The sequence below is a fragment of the Petaurus breviceps genome, unplaced genomic scaffold (genome assembly GCF_028583685.1).
Source record: "Petaurus breviceps papuanus isolate PSGF00001 unplaced genomic scaffold, PetGlider_PUasm1.0 688, whole genome shotgun sequence".
Taxonomy (NCBI): domain Eukaryota; kingdom Metazoa; phylum Chordata; class Mammalia; order Diprotodontia; family Petauridae; genus Petaurus; species Petaurus breviceps.
The window spans coordinates 4,110,148-4,133,497 of NW_027186457.1; the positions used below are offsets into that span (position 1 = coordinate 4,110,148).

A 23,350-nucleotide genomic window follows, 5' to 3' on the forward strand; every position below is an offset into this window, starting at 1 on the left:
TGGAATTTTATCTTCTCTCAATAAATTTCAGAATTTGGAATTAGACTTGAACAAAAACATCTATTTCCCCATTTCACTCTGCTAGGTTATCACTACTAGAATTGTAAATGTAAATGCTGTAATGTAATTGTAATGTAAAAGACTAGAGTGAGGGTGATTATAAAAGAAAGGGGTTGTCTCTTGTGAGCTTTTGGGAGCTGTTTTTATGTCTGATTGAATTCTCTGAGCTTTATGAGGTGATAGAAACACCATCCTTGTCTTATATTTATTTCCCTTGGTTTCCTCTGATTAATACAGGGGAGGGTGGCATTATTTAGCCAAGTTTTATATAGTAATATGGAGAGGAGTTCCATAGCCCTGCCATTTTATCTCATACAACAAATGAGATTATGCAAACTGCTTTGCAAACCTTCATAGGATAATAGATCTATAACCAGAAGGAAACTTAGAAGTCATTTAGTCTAATCCACTGACTTTACAGATGAAGAACAGAGGCTCAGAGAAGTGAGGTCACTCAGGTAGTAAGGGAAAGAGCCAGAATCTGAACCCAGGTTCTAACCCCAAATCCAGAAATAAAAAAAAAAAAAAAACTTGACCAGTACAAGAATTTGTTTTGCTTACTTATACATATCTATAATGTTTTTTTTTTTTCTGTCTTTCTCATTGGAGGGGGGATTCCGGATTGAAAATAAAATAAAACCGAATTTTAAAAATATCTAGCACTCTTTCGATTATACCACAAATGTCATATAAATGTCAGGTAGCAGCAGCAAGAACGACAAACAACAATAACTGAAAATAAACATAGGTTCAGGAGAATGGATCAATGAACTATATCCCAGGAACCCAGGTGGACAGATTCCAGTATTGGCTTGTCTGTGTTCCGAAGAGATGTGTTTCTTGTTTGAGGCAAGGTGCCTAATGGGTTTCCAGACTAGGGAGTATCTGAGCCCAGGTCTATGCCTAGAGGTCTTTGGTGTTGAGGATTAGTTTAGAAAGCTTAGATGCCTTTAACATAGAGGTATTATGGAGACTTATTTTATTCAGGTGTCTAATTATCTTACACAGTTGTGCTTTTCTGACATTTCTGTATCCTCTTTCCCTTTGTTAACAAGCCCCCAAGAATGCATTCTTAGGAACTGGAGCACAGGGAGACTTTTTGGTTTTGTTTACAAGCTTAACATGGGGAATTTCCTCATGAAGAAGCTCCTTGGGTTGGTACAGATCTATACCTGCAAGGCAATTTGTGACCTCAGGGTATAGAGATAGGGTGTGTGATAGAAATGAAAGCAGATACCTAGAACTGCTACTTCAAATTAATGGTAGAGACAGGAGTCATCAGTTACAAACCAAACCAGCTCCAGGGTCCAGCAAAGTCAGAAGACTCAGCATCTGAAGGGCCTGAAACTGATGGGGAATAAAATCCCTGGATCAGGTTTAAGGAAAAAATTTATCCCTGAAAACTGGCTCAGTGAGACCTCAGGTCCAGGGCTGGATCTGACATTCTTCACAGGTTTATAGAGCCTTATTTTCCTTTGGAGAGGTGTAATGTTAAGGGATCTTGAAGATCTTTTCTGCCCATTAATACTAGGCATAAAGAGCCCTGGCCCAGAGCTAATGAGGCTCTGGGCTATGGTGAGTTTCCAATCAAGTGCTGGGGCACAAGGATTTTCAAGCTTCTCCACACTCAGCCAATCAGATGCTCAGTCTTTGTTATATGTTCTGGGGTGTTGGCATTTTGCCTTCATTTGGCATTTTTCATTTCATAAGAAGGATCTTTTGATTTCCTGGTCGAGATTCTGAGTAGTGTAGCATGTTCAGAGCCCCCCAACTACCAGATGTCTGTGCTCCCTTGATTCAGTGATGTATATAAAGTGTGTAGCAATATAGCTTTACTCAGACATTTATAGTCCTGTCTATTGGTCTTTGCACTAATTTCTCTGCTTGTATTTTCTATACTCACTTCTTTCTCTGTAATTAAAGTAGGATTGTTAACCCCTTCAAAGCTGTCTTTCCTTTATAAAGCAGATCAAAAGAACTTGTGTTAGCAGGCCATCAGGGCGTCCCAAAAATCTATGTGCAATTTTCATCTTTAATAGCTTGAATGGAGGATGTTGCCTTTAGACAAAAGAGGCGTGATTATAATTTTAACCTTTAGTAGTTTGAAACTACACTAAGACTTCTGGGATGCCCTGCATAGATTCTTGTTGGTCATATCTTGAGATTTTCCTTGTAGTTATGCTTGACAATGGGAGTAGAGTTGGGATAATATCACCTACTTGGATGCAATCAACTCAATGATATCCACAAAAAGGAGCTTCTGAAGCACCTTACCACCCACAGGAAATTCCTTCTCCACCCAGACTCTGTGCCAGATCTCCATATTGGTGAATTTTTTTTGGAAATTCATGACTCCTTTAATAAGGAATTGAAAGTAAAAGTCAAAAGGTTAAGGTGATACAAAGAAGCAAAGGGCAAAGGACTAAATAAACAATTCAGCATCATCCAAAAACCTTATTACAGAGTCCTGAGGCTAATTGAGTAATTGTTGGAGAGTTATGTTTGTAGCAGTTTGATTTGTGAGTTACAAAGTAACTTAAAGACCCCTGAATCCTTGAAGATTACCTAGTCCAACACCTAGTATCTTACAGATAAGGAAATAGAGCCTCAGATGGGAAGGAGACTTACCCAAGGCTAAACAGCACAGTCTGTACCCGGATCAGACCACATTTGGAATGCTTCGTTCATTTCTGGTTACCACCTATTAGGGAAGACATTGATGAATTGCAGGGTGGACACTCTCCAGAGTGGGCCAAAGGGATTGTAAAGGGACTCAAAGAGATGCCATGTGAGTATGGTTTGAATGACAGCTAGGTGGCTTAGTGGATAGAAGACTGGGTCTGGAGTCAGGAAGACCTGAGTTCTGACTTCCATTGTTCTTCCCAGTATACTATGTTGCTTCTTGCAGAATGTGAAATTGTGAGTAAATTATTTAGGGAATACCAAGCAGAATCAAGTGATCCAAATGGGACCATATGGATTTTGACAAAGAAAGTCTTGCTAATGTGAGCTACATATTTGGGGTCTTCTGTTCTGTCAACCTTTGATGAATGGCTTTAGTACTACATTTCATCTTAAATGTGTAAAACTGAACATAAACTCACATGTAATTTTTAACATTGGACTATTACTAGTCTTGGTCACCTTTCTTGATTTTTTTGGACATTTTTTATCATGTGAATATGCAGAAAAGAGAGCTGAACTTGGAATCACAGGTTCTGAGTTCAAATCCTGACCCTGCCACTTATGTTGGTGCCCTTGGGTGAGTAATTTAGCCTGTCTGGGCCTCAGTTCTCTCATCTCTAAAATCTCATCAAACTCTAGGTCTGTGATGACTGAGAAAAAGGCTGAAATTCAATAACTGTCTCTCATGCCTATTGCTTCTGATGCCTAAAGTAATTCCATGAGGTCATTTTCTGAAGATGTTAGAAAATTTGTGAAAAACTTCTGTTGCATATATCTAATTTTCCTTTTGATGGAGCCAGCCTAGGGTACTTAACAGAATGCAAGATAAATCAGTCCCCAGATTTTACTCCCTGCACTGCACAGTGCCTGGCACATTTTGTTCAGTTCTCTGTGTTATATGATTCTTTGTAATACCATCTGGGATTTTCTTGTCAAAGATATTAGAGTTGGTTTCCATTTCTTTCTCCAGCTCATTTTGCAGATGAGGAAACTGAGGTAGACAGGGTTAAGTGACTTGTCCAGGGTCACACAGCTTATAAGTGTTTGAGGTCAGAAAGTAAGTCTTCTTGACTCCAAGCCGTGCACTATGGCTCAACCTAGTTGCCCCCACGCCTGGCACATGGTATGTGCTTTAATAAATGCTTGATCATTGATTGACTGATTGTGGTATTAAAAAAAAGTCACATCTTATTTCCAGGCTTCAGGGTTCGCCTCATGTGCCAAATGAACTAGATAATATCAAAGGTCTCTTGTAGCCCTAATATTCTAAGATTTTAGGACATTGAACAAAAAGCATAGTATGATGGCACCAAGCCATCCTGGAAGAGGATTTGCCAAATGTAGCAACTATGTGAGGATTTATTAATATTACATTTGACTCACATTAACACATTTGGATATACAGTGAGAGGTTTTTATTACCAAACTGTGAAAATATTCAAGTTTGTTTTCACACATAGAAGGCAGCCTCTCCATTTCAACTCTGGAATTGTAGTAAGTAAATCCCTGATGGGATTCTCTTTTATAGTTACTTAATTCTTAACCAGGAAAAGACCAGTTGGGAGAACTGAACACAAAGAGCTCAAGAATGAATTTAGTGGTGAGGGCTTTGGTCAGACCAACTTTTGAAAAGATCACTTTGGGTCATGAGCTTATGCTACATTCAGCAAATTTTTACCTGTCTGCATGAACATTCATTAAATTAAACATTCATGTTATACATAAGCATTTATAAATCAAACATTTATGAAGCATTTATTATTACAATATATATAAGGTGCTTTGCAAGCCTTAAAGTGCTATATAAATGATGATGATGATGATGATGATGATGGTTGCCAGCTCCTTCCCTAAAGGACCCCGAATTTTAATTAATATGGAAAATATATGAGAATGAAGTAGCTTTGCACACTGGTTAGGAGACACAAGGTAATCCCCTAACACAAGGGTGTCAGATATGGACCAGTGACCAAAGGGAATGAAGCACAAACAAGATTAAAACGGAAATCGATAATATTTAACAGAATAAATAAAAATACACTAAAACATGGACAATGTGACACTTTGCAGCTAAGTCAATATGCTGCTGCCAGGGATCTGTCGGTATTGATTAGTGCCTACCCCTTCTCTGGTGGAGTTGGATACCACTGCCCTAGCACTCTCACAAGCTTAACTGGGTTTAAGAATGTGGTGAAAAAAATCTCCTTGGACACCAATAATACATCACCTGAGAACTGAATATGTTCCAAGGAGGAAAGAAACTGAATAAATAAAAATAGAGGCTAATGCTTCCTTGCCCAGTTTTGTAATTGAAAAACTTGATATGGATTACTCTTTTTCCCCATTCTCTTTTGAACTCATATTGTGGCTTACTTGGGTAAATTTTCCATTTATTTGTTTTTTTTTTTTTTAGAGTAACAGAGATAGACCTTTTATTAACGGCATAACGATGGGATGAAGAGTAATAATATTAATAGCTAAGATTTTTATTGTACCTACTATGTGTCCAGGCACTGGGTGCAGCACTTTATAAATATTATCTCATTTGGTTCTCACAACAACCTTGGTAGGTGAGTGCTGTTACTATCATTTTGCAGATGAAGAGACTGAGGCAGACCAGAGGTTAAGTGACTTGCCCAGGGTCACATAGCTAGTATCTGAGGTTGGATTTGAACTCGGATCTTCCTGACTCTGGTTCCAGCTCCCTAACCATCACCCTAGCTGTCCCCATACCACATAGATAACATGTTTATGTGTCTCCATTCCATTTCTTTCCCCTCTGGCAGACACATTCCCGGCTTCCTTTACCCCAGCTCTCCGCAGGTGCAGAAGTGCAGGAGAAAAGCTGGGGGTAATTTAAAATGGAAGCATCTCGAGAGCAGTGATCTGTGGCTACCATCTGTCCCTGCCTCAGACTCATGATCCAGCAAATGAAGAGGTTTTCATTCCATAGCCTCAGTGATCATACTACCCGAGTCAATACTGGATGGTGGGTAGGTAGCCATAGGAGAAGAAGGATGAGTTTGTAGAAACCTTAGGATGGCTACATATATTAAGGAATAGAAGAAGGCAGGAAGTAAGCTCACAATTTTGTTGTCTGTTGTTGTTCAGTCATGACTGACTCTTCATGACCCCATTTGGGGTTTTCTTGGCAAAGACACCGGAGTGGCTTGCCATTTCCTTCTCCAGCTCATTTTACAGATGAGGAAACTGGGGCAAACAGGGTCAGGTGACTTGCCCAGGGTCACATAGCTAGCAAGTGTCTGAAGCCAGTTTTGAACTCAGGAAGATGAGTTTTCTTGACTCAGTTTAATACTTGTGAATTTGGAGATAAGATTTTATTCTTCTCTAGACTACACTATTTGAAAATAATTTGAGAAAGTCCTTACACTTTCAGTCAAACCTTTCAAACTGGGTCCTATCAATAGGCACTAGATTTTTATTATTGTGTCCCTCTCCTGAGTCTGTCAAAGCACTTTTCCAGTATCATCTGAATCTTCACAACAATGCCAAAGAGAAAGGAGGGATACAGACAACTTTCTTCTCATACAACAAGCTGAATTTTAAAATTTGGACATTTTAGGTTTACCTTGCTGTTCAGCTGCCTCCTGTTCCCAGGGAAGCTCTCTTCCATTTTGCTAAAAGGAGAAAGCACAGTTTCTTCTTTCAGATATTCAGTCATCCATCAGGAGAGCTTGGACTTACCCAGACATCTGTTTTATATATATACCCTTTACCTCACCTGGAATACCACTCTTCAGATTAGAATTCCAAAGGCTTCCCCTTCTTCTGTCCTTGCCTCTTTGACAGAGTACTGATGGCATTATGAAGATCTGAATTAGACAAGGAAGATCTACATCCAAAATCTACCTCTAAAAACCTACCAACTGTGTATGACCATAGGCAAGTCAATTCCTCAGTTTCCTTATCTGTAAAATGGGGATGCTAACATCCATAGTACCTGCTTCTTATGTTGTGAGGATCAAAGGAAATAAGTACTCAAAGCATTTGACAATCCTCAAAGTGCTGTACAAATGTTAGGTAACATCATCTTTTTTTTTTGCTAGCACATATATAATCAGTCCTTGCATTCATCAGTATCTCAGTTAACCAAAACGTATTTACCAAATGCCTGATTTCCAGCATGGATACAGTGCTTAATTTGGACTCAGAAAGGCCTGTGTTCAAATCTCATCCCAGACACCTACTAGCTGTGGGAACCTGGGCAAGATACACTCTCTGAATCTCAGTTTCCTCATCTGTCAAATGGAGATAATAATTGCATCTATCTAACAGGATTGTTGTGAGGATTAAATGAAAAATTGCATGTAAAGTACCTTATGCACTTATAAGTGGCCTGTAAATATTAACTACTATTATTAAGTGAAGAATTAAACAAACCTCAGGTTCAGTTGCCTGGCTTAGGCGTTGTCTCTACCCCATTTCTTTTTGTTCATTGTTTTCGGATTGCATCTCTCAACTTTTATCACTTAAGAGAAAAGAACAGTGAGTTTTCACAAAAGCCTGTTGTTTTGAAACATTACATTTCTATTGTTATATATGTTCCTTTGCTTGGACTGAGTTCACTGAGAGCTCAAGACAAAATTCCCTGTGCTTAACTATTATCTTGTATGGCTGGACCCCTGGGATAAGAAAACATTCACAGAAAGGCAAATTGTTACCCCTGGTACATAAGGTCCTGCTCTTAAGGAAGCAGTTATCCTTTGTGATCTTGACCTTGTGACCTAAGCAGTCCTCAAGTGACTTGTCTGTCCTAATCACTGGCCATTCAGCCTGGGCTTAATTTGTTCCATGATTATTGAAAATGTTTTGAAATGTCTTGGCAGTACATGATACCACTGAAATTTTCTATGACAGAAGTGTTGTCTTGTTTAGAAAATATGTTCATTTATTCCCAACAGTGATAGCCTTGATCTTTCCAAGCAGAGACTTTTACAGGCATGGGGGAGGGCATGGTGCAGAGGGAAGCTGTCTGAACCTGGAAACACACTCAACATATTCAGAGCTTTGGAAAGGGTAGTCTTATATCAATTCAACCAGTATAACACACTGCCAGGCACAAGCCAAAATTAAACAGCCATTGCCCTCAAATCCTTCTGTTCTACTGGTACATATAGGGCAGTATAATGCAGATATATATGTGGAAAAACAAACAATAAGGGTCAGTAACATTCGACTATTCAAATAAACACTTCATCAATTATTAATAATTTATGATTTCATTGGTGGGGTTATTCTACCAATGCAGAGTGAAACTCTCTAACCTAGGAGAAGACTTTCAAGAGTTGGTGCAGGGGGAAAATTCATACTCTTGCAGTCAAGTGTGGTCATGAGACTCTGGATTTAGCTCATCTTGATGTGACAGGCATATAACCTCCCACTAAATACTTGTTCAGCTCCTTTCTAGCTTGGTCTTCTAGACCCTGCCAATAAGGACACTTTGCTGGTACAGCCTTTTGATTTTACCTTTGTTCCACAATGAGTCATCAGTATAGAACTTGGGTGGAGTGGAAGAAATTGAGGTCAGGAAAACCCCAGAGCTGGAAGGGAACAGGGTTCGGGGAGGGGGCAGGGAGGAAGGAAGGGATTGTTGATGGAGTATTTAAGATTACTTAGACCAAGACCGAGGTATGATGAGTTGGGAAACTGGTAAATTCTGACCTAAACTCTAGATTTCAGAACATTCAGAGAAAGGCTGCATAGGATCCTGTGACCCAAAATTCTTCAAGCATTGGGGTGGAGGTGGTCAGCTTAGGGTGGATGGAAAGCTCTCAACATCAGAGGATCATTGAGAGCTGATGTAGCTTTGTCAAGAATAGGTGAGGTTGGGGCGGCCAGGTAGCACAGCAAGTAAGAGCACCGGCTCCAGTGTTGAGAAGACCTGGAGGACGAATCCCAGGCTCAGACACTTAGCACCCACCCAGAAACACCTGGCCGTGTAACCTTGAGCAAGTTACTTAACCCCAATTGCTTAAAAAAAAAAAAAGAATAGGTGAGGTTAAAGTAGCCTTTTTTCTTTTTTTTGGATAAGGTTACTAGTCTGGAAGATTAGGTTAATGCTACAGCTATGAGCTGTAGTTTACCTTGATTTCAACAAAGATGACAAAGTTTCTCATGTGTTCCTTGAACAAGATGGACAAGGGTGGACTGTATAAACAAATATAAACTGCTAGAATGATTGGACACAAGCTGAAATCAACTTGTAGGGAGGTCAGCCATAGAGTACCCCAGAATCTGTGGTTGACTCTGTATGTGTATGTATTTCACATTTTTTCAATAATTGAAATGAAGACATGATTGGAATACTTATCAGCTGGGAGATATAACCCCTTAGAAGACAAAGTCAAGATTCAAAAATATGTTGCAGACTAGAATATTGGGTCAAATATAAAAAGATGATCTTTATTAGAAATAAAAATGGAAAGTCCAGAAAGTTTCCTCATTCCAAAAAAATCAACCTCACAAGGACAAGATGCAGGTGGTGCTCATTTCAAAAAGATTTGGGAATTTTAGTGGACCACCAGCTTATTGCAAAGTATAAGTGGCAGAGGTGTCCTTTCTTTATATTTCCAGCTAGATGGCTCAGTGGTCAGAGCACTGGGCTTGGAGTCAGTAAAGCCTGAATTCAAATGTGACCTTGGAAATTTACTAGTTGTTTGACTGACTCTGAGCAAGTTATTTAAGCTCTGTCTGCTTCAGTTTATCAACTATAAAGTATTGCCATAATAATAGCATCTAAGTCCTAGGGTTGTTATAAGGATCAAATGAGTAATTAGCTCAGGGCCTGGAACATAGTAAGTGTTTAATAAATGCTTTTTGACCAATGGACAAGCCAGTGTGATCTTAGGCTTCATTGAGAGAGGTATAGTGTTCATAATCAGGGAGGTGATAATTCTTCTGTATTCTGGATTGCTCAGATAAATATTGCTCTGTGATATAGCTTGAAATCTCATAACAATATATCCCTTTCATTTGTACTTTTCCTCATTCCCCTAAGATTTCCATAATTATTTTCTTTTAAATGAATACTATTATTTTGTATGGTTCAAAAAAGTATTTCTTAGGTAATCTGATTAGAATAGCATTAAATCTATAAATTAATTTAGGTGGTATTTTCATTTTTGTTATATAGGCATGCTCTAGTCATAAGCAGTAAAGAGCTCCCTAATAATAAATCTCTTTTTTTCTGCTGAGTGTTTTGTAGTTGTATTTATACAAATCTCATATGTTCTTTGACCGGTTATTATTTTTAATAGAATTTCTCTTAAAATGTCTTTCTGACTTTTGTTAGCATTATCAGGAAATATGGTGATTTTGTGGGTTTACTTTGTACACTGTATCCTTGCTGACACCATTAATCTTTTCACTTAGTTTCTCTGCCACTTCTATAAGGCTGTCCAAGTACATAATCATATCATCTGAAAATAGGGATCTTTTTATCTTTTCCTTACCAATATTTATAAATTTGCTTTTGTTCTTTTGTTTTATAACTTGCTAGCATCAGGGCAAATAATAGTGAAGAAAGAAAGTATCCTTGTTTTACCCCTGATTATACTGGGAAAGTACCTAATATTTCTCCATTATAAAATTGTTAGCTCTTATTTTAAATATATAGTCTTGATCATATTAAAGAAGGATCCTTCCATGCCTATGCCTTTTAAAGTATTTTTTTAATATGAATGAATGCTACCTTTTGCCAGAGGCTTTTTCTCTGTATCTATTGAAATGATCATGTGGGTTTTGTTCTCGTTGTGCTTATATGATTAATTGTACTATGTTTTCCTAACATTGACCCATCCTTACATCCCTGATATGAATTAAACTTCATAATAATGAATTATTTTCTGGATTTATGTAGTCTCCTTGGTAGGATTTTGTTAAATTTTTTTTTTTTATACTGGGGCATATAGGTGGCACAGTGAATAGAGCACCAGCCCTAGGGTCAGGAGGACCTGACTTCAAATCCAGCCTCAGACACTTAACACTTACTAGCCATGTGACCTTGGGCAAGTCACATAACTCCAATTGCCCTGCCTTCCCCCTCCAAAAAGCAAAAAAAAAACCCAAAACAAAACAAAACAATTTTTATACCAATATTCATTATTGAGATTGGTCTATACTTCCCTGTTTCTGTTTCTTCTTTTCCCTATTTGGGAATCAGTGCCATATTTGTCTCATAAAAGAAGTTGAATTGAGCATTTTCCCTCACTATTTTTGACTTTTTTTTTGTAAAATAGATACTAATTGTTCTTTAAACACTGGATTAAATTTTTATCTAATATAGGGTTTCCCCCCACTTTGGCAATAGATTTGTGGCCTGTTTACTTGTTTGTTTTTCTGAGATTGGGTTAAGTTCTCAAGTCTCTGTTTTGTTGGTTGACTATTTGAATTTTTTTTTAAAGTTCATTAATTTCTTTTTAAGTCTGTTTTGCTGATGTTTAATTTTGTGTAATTCTTTTTATTTCCTTTTTATTATGGACAGATGAGTTTGTTATTTGAGTAATTTAATCTTCCTCTGAACAATATTTTAAATTCAACAAACAGAAATTAATGTGGCCCTTCAACCAATCAATCAGCGAGCATTTATTAAGCACCTACAATGTGCAGTCTCTTTGATGGGCTCTGGGGATACAAACACAACGAATGACATAATCCCTCTTCTGAAGGAGCTTACACTCTAACAGCAAAAACAAGAAGTATATCTATAAATATATACAGAACAAATCCAGTAGGTTCCCAGGAAAGATTCAGAAACCTGGAAAAAATAAACATATTAGCACACTAGAGAAATAGTTCCTGGTCATAAAAAGATGGTTACATGGTCAAGGTTTCCATATCATATTATCTTAGCAAAGGGATCCTGTAGGATTTTCACTGAGGTCTTAGGCCCTTGGGACTATAGCCAGCTGAGCACAGTGAGAGACTGTGGTTTATAGATCCACAGGAAACTTCCATTACACATGAATAAACATGTACTGCACACTCTAAAGGCTGTTAGGTAAACTGAACTAATGCTCTATGTTTATGTGGAACTACCCATGAACACCCAAACCCAGAAAGATCTAATAGAACATGTTTAGCTGATCAAAATGATTCTGAGATGGCCATTATGAGAAATTAAAAATATGAGTAAGCCCTAAGATAATCTGATACAAAACCAAAAAAAATCTGTGGACATGTTCTTGGGAAAGCTAATAGTGTTCACGATTAAAAGTGACATATTTAAGAGAAGGAAATAAAAAAATAAACAGAGGACTCATCCCTGACTCATTCCCAGTGTCCTTTGACTCTGCACTCCCCCCAAAATGTTTTTAAAATGGTTGTTCTAGAAAGTACTAATTGAGTAAATTCTTTGTGTTCATAATCTAAACCACATTTGGAGGGGCAGGGGGAAAGACTAATTAAATTCTCTCTGATTTATGTTCTGTCTTATGTATGACCATAATTCCAGAGAACTAATGCTAAAACATACTATCCATTATAGAGAGGTAATGGACAAACTTAGGATGCATCATTTCATATATGTACATGTACACAACACAAATATATACATATATATACACATACACATATGTGTATATATATATCTGTATATACATACATACTTTTAGATATAATTTATTTAATTTGTATGCAAAAATATAACATTTTCCCCATCATTCATGGAGGGAATTTAGTTTGCTTGTTTATATATTTTTGTTTTAAGAAAGATGCCTTTTTTATTAAAAAAAAGTGGGGTAGGGGTAGGAGAAAGAGAAAATAGATTTCTATTAATTAAAAGAAAGGTGGTACCCTGCTGAAAATGTGAAATGTTGCATGAACTTTCAGAGGAGGTCACTGTATTATTCCTTTGTTGTAAGAGACCTTGCACAAAGCAGGAATAACCTGTAAACACAATCTTCACCATTTGTGTGTTTACCTTTCATGACTTCAGGCATTTGTGTGATTTTATTAGTAACTTCATTTTCACATTGGCAGCCAAAAACATTTGCAGCTATATACAGTAGAGAAAAAAATGAAAGGGGCAATGCCTGCAGGTTTGTGGAGTGGCTGTTATTCTACTAGGTGCTTCACTCATCTTGTTCCCCCTACTATTGTAGAGTAAAGAGCTCCCCATGCATTTGGAGTATTGGAGGTGATGTCCAGACCTTACCCTTCTCAGCATCTTCTGATGGCAGTGGCTAAAATCACAGCACCTTCTCCTTTACATTTCAGAGGGCAGTCCAGGTAGAAAGGTTTACAGCAGTATAGTGTTGTCTCAAATCAATGGTTTTGTTTTTGTTTTGAGATGTTAGCACAAGAAAGTCACAGAATTCTAGGGAATTACTAATGAGAAAAAATGTTTTCCATGTTACCAATTTTATTTTGTGTATTGCATTTTAAGGGTTATTTCAGGGTCACTGTGTTAGAAAGAGTCATATAATCAGAATTGATGTTTTATTATAAAGAATTGTATGTATTTTCAGCATTGAATCTTTCTCTAGTGAAAGATTACAATTGGGGGGGGGGGTCATGGGAACCTAACCCTCTATTTCAATGTATCAACATTCATGTTGTTGTTTTTTTTAGCTTTTGTGCCATTTTTTAAAGGAACATTACCCCTGAGAACGTTGAAGATTGACTGAATAATGCACAAACAAAACAAATCAATAAAACTAAAAGTGTAAAAAATACTTATGTGACCTATTTTTTTTCAGGCTTATTGATTATTGTCAAATGGACTCCAATTACCTTTCTTAACTGCTCTTCCTTTAGAATAATAAACCTCTAATAGTTCTTTGGAATAGAAAATCCTGCCTGATTTGATTTATTCTGTTTTTCTTTTTTGCCATTCTGGACCATCATGTCTTATTACAAGCTTTTCAGTAGTTCTGAGGCTGCAGAAGGTGAGTGCTCTTGAAATATATCCCAGCATCCTACCATGCTTTATAGATGGGTGGCAACAGGATGGGTACAGAGTGAGAGGCAGCACCCAGTACTCTTGGACACTGGGCATCTCCAAAGTGTGACTGAGAAACCAGTTGCATCAGTTGAATGTCTAGGTTATGTCCACCAACTTAAATTTAGTTCATTTGTTTTATTTTGCAGATAATTATGTATATAGGTCAGGTCTCCAAAGATATTCTGAAGTGGCCCCGGCCCTCCTCTCCTCCTGTTGTGAAACTAGAAAAGAGATTAGCTCATGAATTTGGAATGCCATCTACTCATGCCATGGCGGCAACAGCTATCTCTTTCACATTCCTCATCTCCACGATGAACAGATACAAGGTAGGAAGCAACCCTACTGGTGGTCCTTCTGCTACTGAGGGGAGAATTACAAGAATCATAGAATCGATTTAGAAATGAAAGAGAATATCTACATGTAAGACAACTCCAAAAGTCTAACGATGGAAAATGCTATCCACATGCAGAGAAAGAACTTGGGAGTCTGAATGAAGATGGAAACACAATATTTGCTCTCCTTTTCTTTTGGTTCCTCCCAAATTCTTCTCTACATCATGACTAATGTGAAAATATGTTTAATATGAATGTATAATTATAGCCCATATCAGATTGCATGTCGTTTTGGGGAGGGGGAGGAGAAGGGGGGGGAGAATTCAAAACTCAAAATCTTATGGAAGGGAATGTTAAAAACTAAAAACAAACTAATTATTTAAGAGAGAGAGAGAGAGAGAGAGAGAATACCTACTAAGCTTCACAGAAGAAGAAACAGAATTAGAGAGGACTTGCCCAAGATGATATATCTAGAAACTGACTGAACTGAGATTAAAACACAGAGCTACTACTACCCGCATTCATCTGTTGTTTCTTCTCTAGCAGATAGACCCTATCTGGGGAGGGGTTTGCAGAGAGGGGTGGTGTTATATTCACTTTAAGAGAACAGATTTTCATTTCAGAATTTTCCCTTAAAAACAGCTTGAGTAAATGACTAAGTGGGATTGTTCGAACACCCACTAAGGCACCGAATAAAACTTTCTTTAAGTATTATTGTTCTCAGTATCATAGCCAGGCCTACATTTTAAATTCTAGTTCTCTTGGTCTTTTCTTTAGAACAACCAGACTTAGGAAGTTGTGTAATCTGAACAAATGGTCCCAAAGGATTGAATTGAAACCACCAAATTTATTTGGTCATGTTGTCTCTAGCCAGAAGCAGTAAGCAGTCATCACCCTTGAACCAAGGGTTCCCAGGCCCCTCCTACTCTTGATGAGGGATAGTTCACTCTAATTGATGGCTTCAAAGCATTGTTTAGGAAGGAACTAAATGGGATTAAGTTTACAACATATTTGCTAAGAGATTAATAAATGTGATGGAAAATGTGTTAATTTTTTTATGATTATGTAATAGCTTGAATGCTAATTATGCCAAGGCCTCCTTTAGCAACTTTAAAAGATTGCCTTACTTTGATTTTTTTTATTCCTTTTTATTGATATATTTTGTTTTTACATAATCTTCATTTCCCAATGCACCCCTCTCTCTTCTCTTACCCACAAGCTATTCCTTGTATCAAAGAACAAAAAGAAGAGAAAAAAGGGGGAAATGTAGCTCTGAAAAACAAGCCAACGTATCACCGGAGTTTCTGCCTGCAGTATTAGGCACCCATAATCTCCCCACTCCTTCCCACCACCCATAAAAGGGAAGGATGTACCTTTTCCCAGTAATTCTTTGACTAGAGAGGGGAGGAGGAGACTCCTTCACAGTTATATAACAGAACAATCATCCCCCCACCCCCTTTTGGAGAACCATTCCTGTAAACTGTATAGACTGCCTAGAGATGACTTTTTAGACTTTGGTTAAGTCTGAGTGAGATGCACTTTTAAGAGGAAATATCCATCCTTTTAACCCCCTCCCCCCCAAAGCTGGGGACACATTTTAGTGCTGTTTAACAATTTAGTATGTTACTTAAAACAGAGTGGTGGGTTTATTTTCCATTAGAAAACAAGACAAAATAACCTCTGAAGAGGGAGGTATATAAACGCTGTTGCTGCCAGTGTCTTCAGCCGCTCTAACTTCTGATAGGAATGTCATCTGAGAGAGGTGAGGCCAAGAGCTACTTGTGGGCGAGGCACCAGCATCCTCAGGCTGCTGCTACCAGCCTGCCACCATGCTGCTCACAGTGTGTTTTTGTCACCACAGACTCAAGAAGCAAAAAGGAGACTGTCCTCAGGACAGAGGTTGGGTGGGTCTAACTGCAGACTACACTGAATCTTTTTTTTTTCTAATCATTTTCAGTTCACATGTAGCAAAGGCATTCTGATTTTTTTTTCATATATGCAATATTCTTATGATAAATAAAATTAGCCATTTAGTTCAACAGATCTAAACATATGTGGATGACATATCCAGTGTCAGCATTAACTGCTAATTTTAACATGAATGTGCCTAAACATCCAAAGCCAAATGAATGTTAAATTTTAGGAAGACACATAGCTCTCTAAAACATTGTCATCCCTGAGTAAAGACAATAAAGCCCAGGTAACTCTTAGCTCTTTGAGGATGGGAATGACATCTTTTTAGATACGGTTAGTGATCAGACTCTCCTTTTGTTCCTTCCATGGCCCCAGACTTCAGTAGCTAGATAATGTTGAAATTGAATTGTAACTGGGGACAGCTAGGTGGCACAATGGATAGAGCACCAACTCTGGAGTCAGAAGGACCTAAGTTCAAATCTGACCTCAGACTCTTACTAGCTGTGTGACCCTAGACAAGTCACTTTACCCGAGTTCCTGCAAAGGAAAGAAAGAGAGAGGGAGAGAGAAAGGAAGGAAGGAAGGAAGGAAGGAAGGAAGAAAGGAAGGAAGGAAGGAAGGAAGGAAGGAAGGAAGGAAGGAAGGAAGGAAGAAAGAGAGAGAAATAAAGAGAGAGAGAAAAGAAAAGAAAGAAAGAAATGGAATTGAGTCTGGACTCTAGTTATCCAAGTTATATATATGTATGTAGTTTCCTGGGTCAGGCCTACTCTTCCTGGATCATCATCCCCATAAGATATCACCATCATCATCATCATCATCATCATCATACTTTAAGGTTTGCAAAATACTTTGTATTCATTGGTTTGGGGCCTTCATGACAGCCTTCGAGGCTCTGAGGTAGGTGCTATTATTGTCCCCACTTTACAGATGAGGAACCTGAGGCTGAGATGTGGCCAGGCTTGCCCAGCCAACACATCATTCCAACTCCGAATCCCTAATCTTCCCATCTCCAATTCCAATCACTCTAGTCACTGCATTCTACTGCCATTCCTGTCACAATTGGGCGCCACCAAAATGTCAGCAAATATCACCAAGATAACTGCTACTCAGAACATCCTGGTGGCAGCATTGTTGACTCCCTCATGCCTAACTTCCATTGGCCAAGACAATAAAACCATGAGCTCAAAGAGAAAGTGGCCACAGAAATTCCATTTACTTCAACTGAGCAGCTTCAGACACAGGTCTGTTTTCTACTCTGTACCATATACCTTCTTGTAAGAGGTACAGTGCCATAGCTTCACCCCTCATCCTTCACTGTCTTCAGTTACCTAGTTCTTATATCTGGGTCTATATGGCAAGATTGTTAATGTGGATAATGCTAGATGGGAACCAGGAAGGATAACTCACTGGGCTGTGTTTGTGTATGGAATGTTGAAATATCAATGTCAAATGCCATGCAAACTCTCTTATTTCTTCTCTCTCTCTTTCCACAGTACCCCTTTACATTGGGACTAATGCTGGCCATCTTATTTTCTACCATGGTATCCCTTAGCCGGCTTTATACTGGCATGCACACAGTTCTGGTAAGGATTTGTTCTCAAGTCTAGAGCTGAATGTTGGAATAGTAAATTAGCAGGATGAACTTTCCATTGCCATTAGAGCTATTTGTATTTGTAAAACTCTTTTCCAATTTAATTCATCTTCCCATCAGCCCTGTGCTGGGTCATTTTGTAGGACAATGCATATCCTTGGTAACCAATTCCCTAGATAATAATAAGAGGGCACGATATTATCATCAGCTCCATTGGTACTTAGAAAGTGATTTCATTGCTTTCCTTTTCTTTTTTTGGCCTATCCATCACTCATGACTCTTTAACTTACTCCCTGCCACCATATTACACACACACACGCACGCACGCACGCATGCATACAGTTCTCCTTATAACAAATGTGTACAATCAGGTACAAATCAACACCCAGGCCATATCTGAAAAATACATGGGAAAAAAAAACAAAAACAAAAATAACTTCAGGAGGGAACACAAACACTCTTTTAAATTTAAATACAATTTAAAAAACTAATGGCTCAGTTTTATATTTTATATTATATTCTTTTATATTTCTCTATGACTATTAAGTTCATAATAACGAAGAAAATGAAAGGAAAAAGTTACTTTAAAAAGTTAGTCACTAGCTGAATGTTTTTTCCCAGCTATGTGAAAGATGAACATTGCCTTTATCAGATGCCATAAAAGGGGAAGAGAACTCATTTTAGCCCTTTGTTGCCCAAAGTGGGTGGTAGGCAGTTCATTCATATTCGTTGAATTTAATTGTTGACTAGTGCTAGTTGTTGCTGTTTGTGAGGGAGGTGGAAAGAGATAGGAAAAGAGACTTTTTAAGCAATAGAAGCCGCAGTACTCGGTGGACTCTGGAGGAAAGGGGTCTGTCCAAAACCACGAGTGCAAGAACGGAGCAGTGGTAGGCATAAAACAAAAGAATGACTCCAGTGACATGGGCTGCCTCAGAGGAGACAAGTCAAGGATCTTGGTGAATTCAAAATACCATGAAGAGGTTTTATGGTCTTTCTTTGTGTGGCTGCTGAACTTAACTTTGAGGGAATCACTAATGGATGTTGAAATTACTGGAGTCATTTCTGGGGTAAGGGTAGCTCCGGTCATGGGAATATTGTCTGATTAGCATCAGGTCCTAGCATACTAGACACTGTAGGGACCTCTCTCCTTCCCTCTTGGTCCCATCTCACTTTGACCTAAACAGGAAGTGGTAGAATCCAGGGGGAAATTGGTGGGGAGAAAAATTCTCAATTTGCTACACTTCTGCTTTGGAGGGTACAGAGGTTGCTCCCAAATGTGTTTGTAGACTTAAATATGGAATTAAGTAGAGTTCTCTTGGGTTTGTTGGCTTTTTTTTTTTGCATTTTTGGGAAGGGGGTGCTATTTTGAATATAATTTAGTTTAAATTTTTTTTTAATCTTATGAATTAAGGTTTAAATTTGTCATTAAAGTATGTATGAAAGGCTACAGGGTTGAATTGAAAGTAGATATAAAAACCAATTCAATAGATTTACAACAAAACATTTCCTATAATGGGATGGTTTCCTAGAGGGCAGAAATATTGAACTCCTCCCTTGACCTTAGTACACCTGTTCTGAGGGACAACAGTCTTGGAGAAAGTCTAGAAGAAAGTACTCTCAAAGTGAGGGTGAGGTTCTGATTTTCCTCCATTATTTTCCAACCTTGTCCCCATCAACTTCAGACCTAGGCTCAGCTGATACCTAATAAGGAACCAGGCTATTGTGATAATGAGTGAATTATATCTTAGAGCAGCAAGAAGGGAAAGAGAATTCATCGAAACAATGATAAAAAGATTAGAGTCTGGAGCTTGTTAGCAGGATAGAGTTAAATGTTAGCTTATTACATTTCTATGAGTGATATGGTTCAAAAAGAACTGAACTTGAAGTCTTGGGACCTGGGTTTGAATCTCAGGTTTGCCATTTTCTAGTTGTGTGACTTTGGGCAATTAACCTTCCAATTTCCTGATCTGTATAAAGAAGGAATTGGACTAGATGGCCTCTGAGGTCCCTTCAAGATTTAGACATGTGATCCTCTGAATAACAATAATAATAATAAAGTAAGGTACTAATTCTCTAAATTATAGTCCTATGCAGAGTCCTCTCTCTTCCCCTTCCCCCAAGGAAAGTTATACTAGAAACACTGGGCACGTGTAAGGCTGTCACCACATCCCAATGGTATGTTCCTTGTGAGTGCAACAGTAGAAAGAGCCCTAGATTTGGAGTCAGAGCAATAATAATGCCTAGCATTTATATAGCACTTTAAGGTTGGCAAAGCACTTTGACATGTTAATTCATTTGATCCTCGCAACAGCCCTGCAAGGTGGGTGCTCTTATTATCATTCTCACTTTACAGATGAGGAAACCAAGTCACAGAGAGGTTAAGTGATTTGTCCATGGGCATGCTGCCTATTAAGTGTGTGAGGTAAGAGTTGAACTCAGATCTTCTGAACTCCAAGTTTAGCTGCCTTTGCAATGTACTACCTACAGAAGTGTAGTAGGTAGTAATTTGGGCTCCATTCTGTTAAAGAGCCCCAGATTCAAATCTTTAAATCCTCTTACAATTCTCCTTCCTTTCTATTATGCTAAGATAGAGTTCACTCAGTATCACAATAATCTGGGTTCTGATCCCTTATCTTCTGTTCACTGTTACCCCACTGTCAAGTCAGAAGGATTTGGTTTCAAGCTCCAGTTTCAAGAATTTTGAGCTGTGTCCCTCAACTTATTCATTTGTGAATAGGTGCTTATTCCAAGTAGCATACAGGGTTGCTGGGAGGGAAGAACTTTATCACCCTTCAGTTGCAATAGAAACACAGGAATGCCCAGAGTGAAACTGGGTTTCCTGGACATCAGGGGAAAGCAATTCTGTTGGTCTTTCCTCATGGTCTACTGTGAGTGTTCCCCTGGGCACACCTGGCCCGTGCTTTATACATGCCTAGAGAGAGAGATGAGAGTTTGGTATTATTAGGGGCATGACATTAAAATAGACCTACTGGGAAATCTTACATGAACCGATGCAAAGTGAAGTGGGCAGAACCAGGAGAACATTGTACTCACTAAAAGCAACATTGTAAGGGTGATCAGCCATGAAATACTTAGCTACTCTGATCAAGACAATTTCAAAGGACCCATGGTGATAAATGCTATCTACCTTCAGAGAGAGAACTGATGAACTCTGAGTGAAGATTAAGGCATAATTTTTTTTTTGCTGTCTTTATTTTTCTTACTTTTTTTGCAATGTGGCTAGTATAGAAATGTGTTTTATATGATTTCCCATGTATATTTTATATCATATTTCTTGCCTTCTCAATGGATAGGAGAGGGAAGGGAGAGAGGGAGAAAATTTGGAACTCAGAAACATTTTTTAATGGATGGTAAAAATAAATAAATGAATCTCTTCAGTAAAATAAAAGAATTTTTTAAAAAAAAAAGGCAAAACATGCCAGAGCTAGTAGGAATATCCTTGTGGTTACTTCAGTTACAAATAGCTAGGTCACCCGGTGCATAGAGTGCTGGACTTGGAATCAGGAAGACCTGACTTTGAATCCTGCTTCAGAAACTTAGCTGGATGGCCCTAGACAAGTCACTTAACCTCTGTCTGCCTCAGATTTCTCATCTGTAAAGAAAAAGGATAATAATGTCACCTTCCCCACAGGGTAGTTGTGAGAGTCAAATAAAAAAAAACCATGTAAAATACTTAGGAGACCTTCATGTGCCCTGGAAATGCTGGCTATTATAACACTCGAAGGTTTGCAAAGCATTTGATATATGTTATCTCATTTGATCTTCACAACGGTCTTGTGAGGTAGATATTCTTACAGATAAGAAAACTGAGGCTGACTGAGGTTAAGTCCTCCTTAATTTTAGTGTGTTCCCTCTGAGATTATTTCCAATTTGTTCCATCTATATCTTGGTCGTTGTTGTTTTTGTTTGTTTTGGGGAGAGGCAGCTGGGATGAAGTGACTTGCCCAGAGTCACACAGCTAGTAAGTATCTGAGGCCAGATTTGAACTCAGGTCCTCCTGACTCCAGAGTTGGTGCTCTATCTACCAAGCCATGGAATCGTCCCACTATACCTTGTTTGTATGTAGTTATTTGCATGGTGTCTCCACCGTTAAACTGTGAGTTGCTTGAGAATTGGGAATATTTTGGGTCCTTTTTGGTATCCCCAGAATGTGGCAAAGTACCTTTCAATTAATGCTTGTTGACTTGTTTTGACCCACCATTGGACACATATCTAGGGCCTGAGACAGTAATCCAGCTCAGGTTTTCCTGATTCCAAGTCTAGCACTCTGCCCTCTGTATCACTTCCTTGACCATCCTATGCAAAACTGCCTTAGATCCCTTCAGTATTCCCCAAGGCATTCATTAATAACAGCCACACTTTGCAGGCCTCCAAACAGAGACTGCACCCACTTGTTAGGTATGTTATAGTGAGGATTCATTTCAGGTATTAGTTCAGTAGGATGGCTGCAGAGATCTCTTCTAACTCTAAAAATTTGGTAAAGCTGAAAGGGAGCCAGGGATATTATTTTTCTCCTGGATTTTACTAGTAAATCATTGACATGTGATGGGGGAGTCATTGTGAACTTATCTTCCACTTGAATTGACTGAAACCCAGACCTATTTTACTGAATGCCTTCTTTACTCTTAGTAAATAATTTGGCTAGATTATTTGCTAGTAAGTTATATGTGTATGTATACATATATATGCATATACAGTGTACACAATACACATGTGTATATATACATTCATACAAATATACACATATATGTGTGTGTACACATACATATATGCATGTTGATATATGTATATCTGGGTTCATATGTATATATGCATCTACATGCAGACACACATATATATGTGTGTGCCTATTTATCTTGGCTGGAATCAAAGAACACTAAAAAGTTTGCCAAGTACTCAATTACCTACAGATTACACAAAAATCTATTCTAGCTCAGAGGGTAACGTTTTGATGTGTGTGTATTTTTCCCCAAATATGTCTAAGACTGCTCAGCCTAAGTCACCAATCACTGCTGAAAAGTTGAGGGGATGGGGAACGGGCAGGAGAGGGAGCAGAGGGCTGTGTACATGCTACCCTATACTTAATTCCCATTTAACTTTTGAACTACTGCTCTTATGCAGGCTGCCAAGGTTTTTTTAAATTGTGGTTCCCGTCATAAATTACCATCGTATTATATCTACTATTTTTCTGTGACCTTGGAGGGAAATGTATTTTTCTTTCTGTTTTTTTCTAAGTTATTGGGATTGTGCTTAGTGCTTCCCACACATTCCAGTGATTATTTCTTAGAGAGCATGTCACTAAAAAAAAAAAAGACAGGTTCCATAATTGTTATATCCTTTCCCAAGACAAAACAAGAAGTGATGAAACAGAGCAATCTGTTTCTCTGGCTTAACTAGGATTATAAACTACTTTAAGAGGCCAAGACCAGAGCAAGAGGTGACAGAGATGGTACCAGGCTGAGCCATGAGTGGAATTGATTGTAGTTGGAGGCTGCCTGTCATCCATGACTTGGAGAAACCACTTTACAGGTCAATAATGAAGCATAGAGTCAAGCTGAGCCATCAGGCTAGAACAGAGACCCATGGTATATGACCAAGGAGAAGATCTAAGTCAAACAAACCATACAGGAGCCAGAGTTCAGAAAGAAGTTTGAGGTCAGAGACCAGGTAGTACCTGGAAGACCAGAAACACCCCAGGTATCCAAGACAGAAATTAACCAAGGCTGTCCTCAAAAAGGGAGTTTCTCATGCTCTTCCAGCTATAGCAGGAACTAGGGACTGTGT

The 23,350-nt window shown here is 38.4% G+C and overlaps 1 protein-coding gene across 2 annotated transcripts in view; it reads left to right on the plus strand.

Annotated features, from left to right (window-relative positions):
- Positions 1-23,350, plus strand: part of SGPP2 (sphingosine-1-phosphate phosphatase 2) — a 134,919-nt gene that overhangs the window by 90,142 nt on the left and 21,427 nt on the right. The window contains exons 3-4 of one of the 2 annotated variants that reach the window (XM_069104518.1): positions 13,855-14,034; positions 17,448-17,537. In XM_069104518.1, coding sequence (XP_068960619.1) covers positions 13,855-14,034; positions 17,448-17,537 — 270 coding nt within the window. The remainder of the gene's footprint in view (positions 1-13,854; positions 14,035-17,447; positions 17,538-23,350) is intronic. The other variant, XM_069104519.1, reaches the window with a different exon arrangement.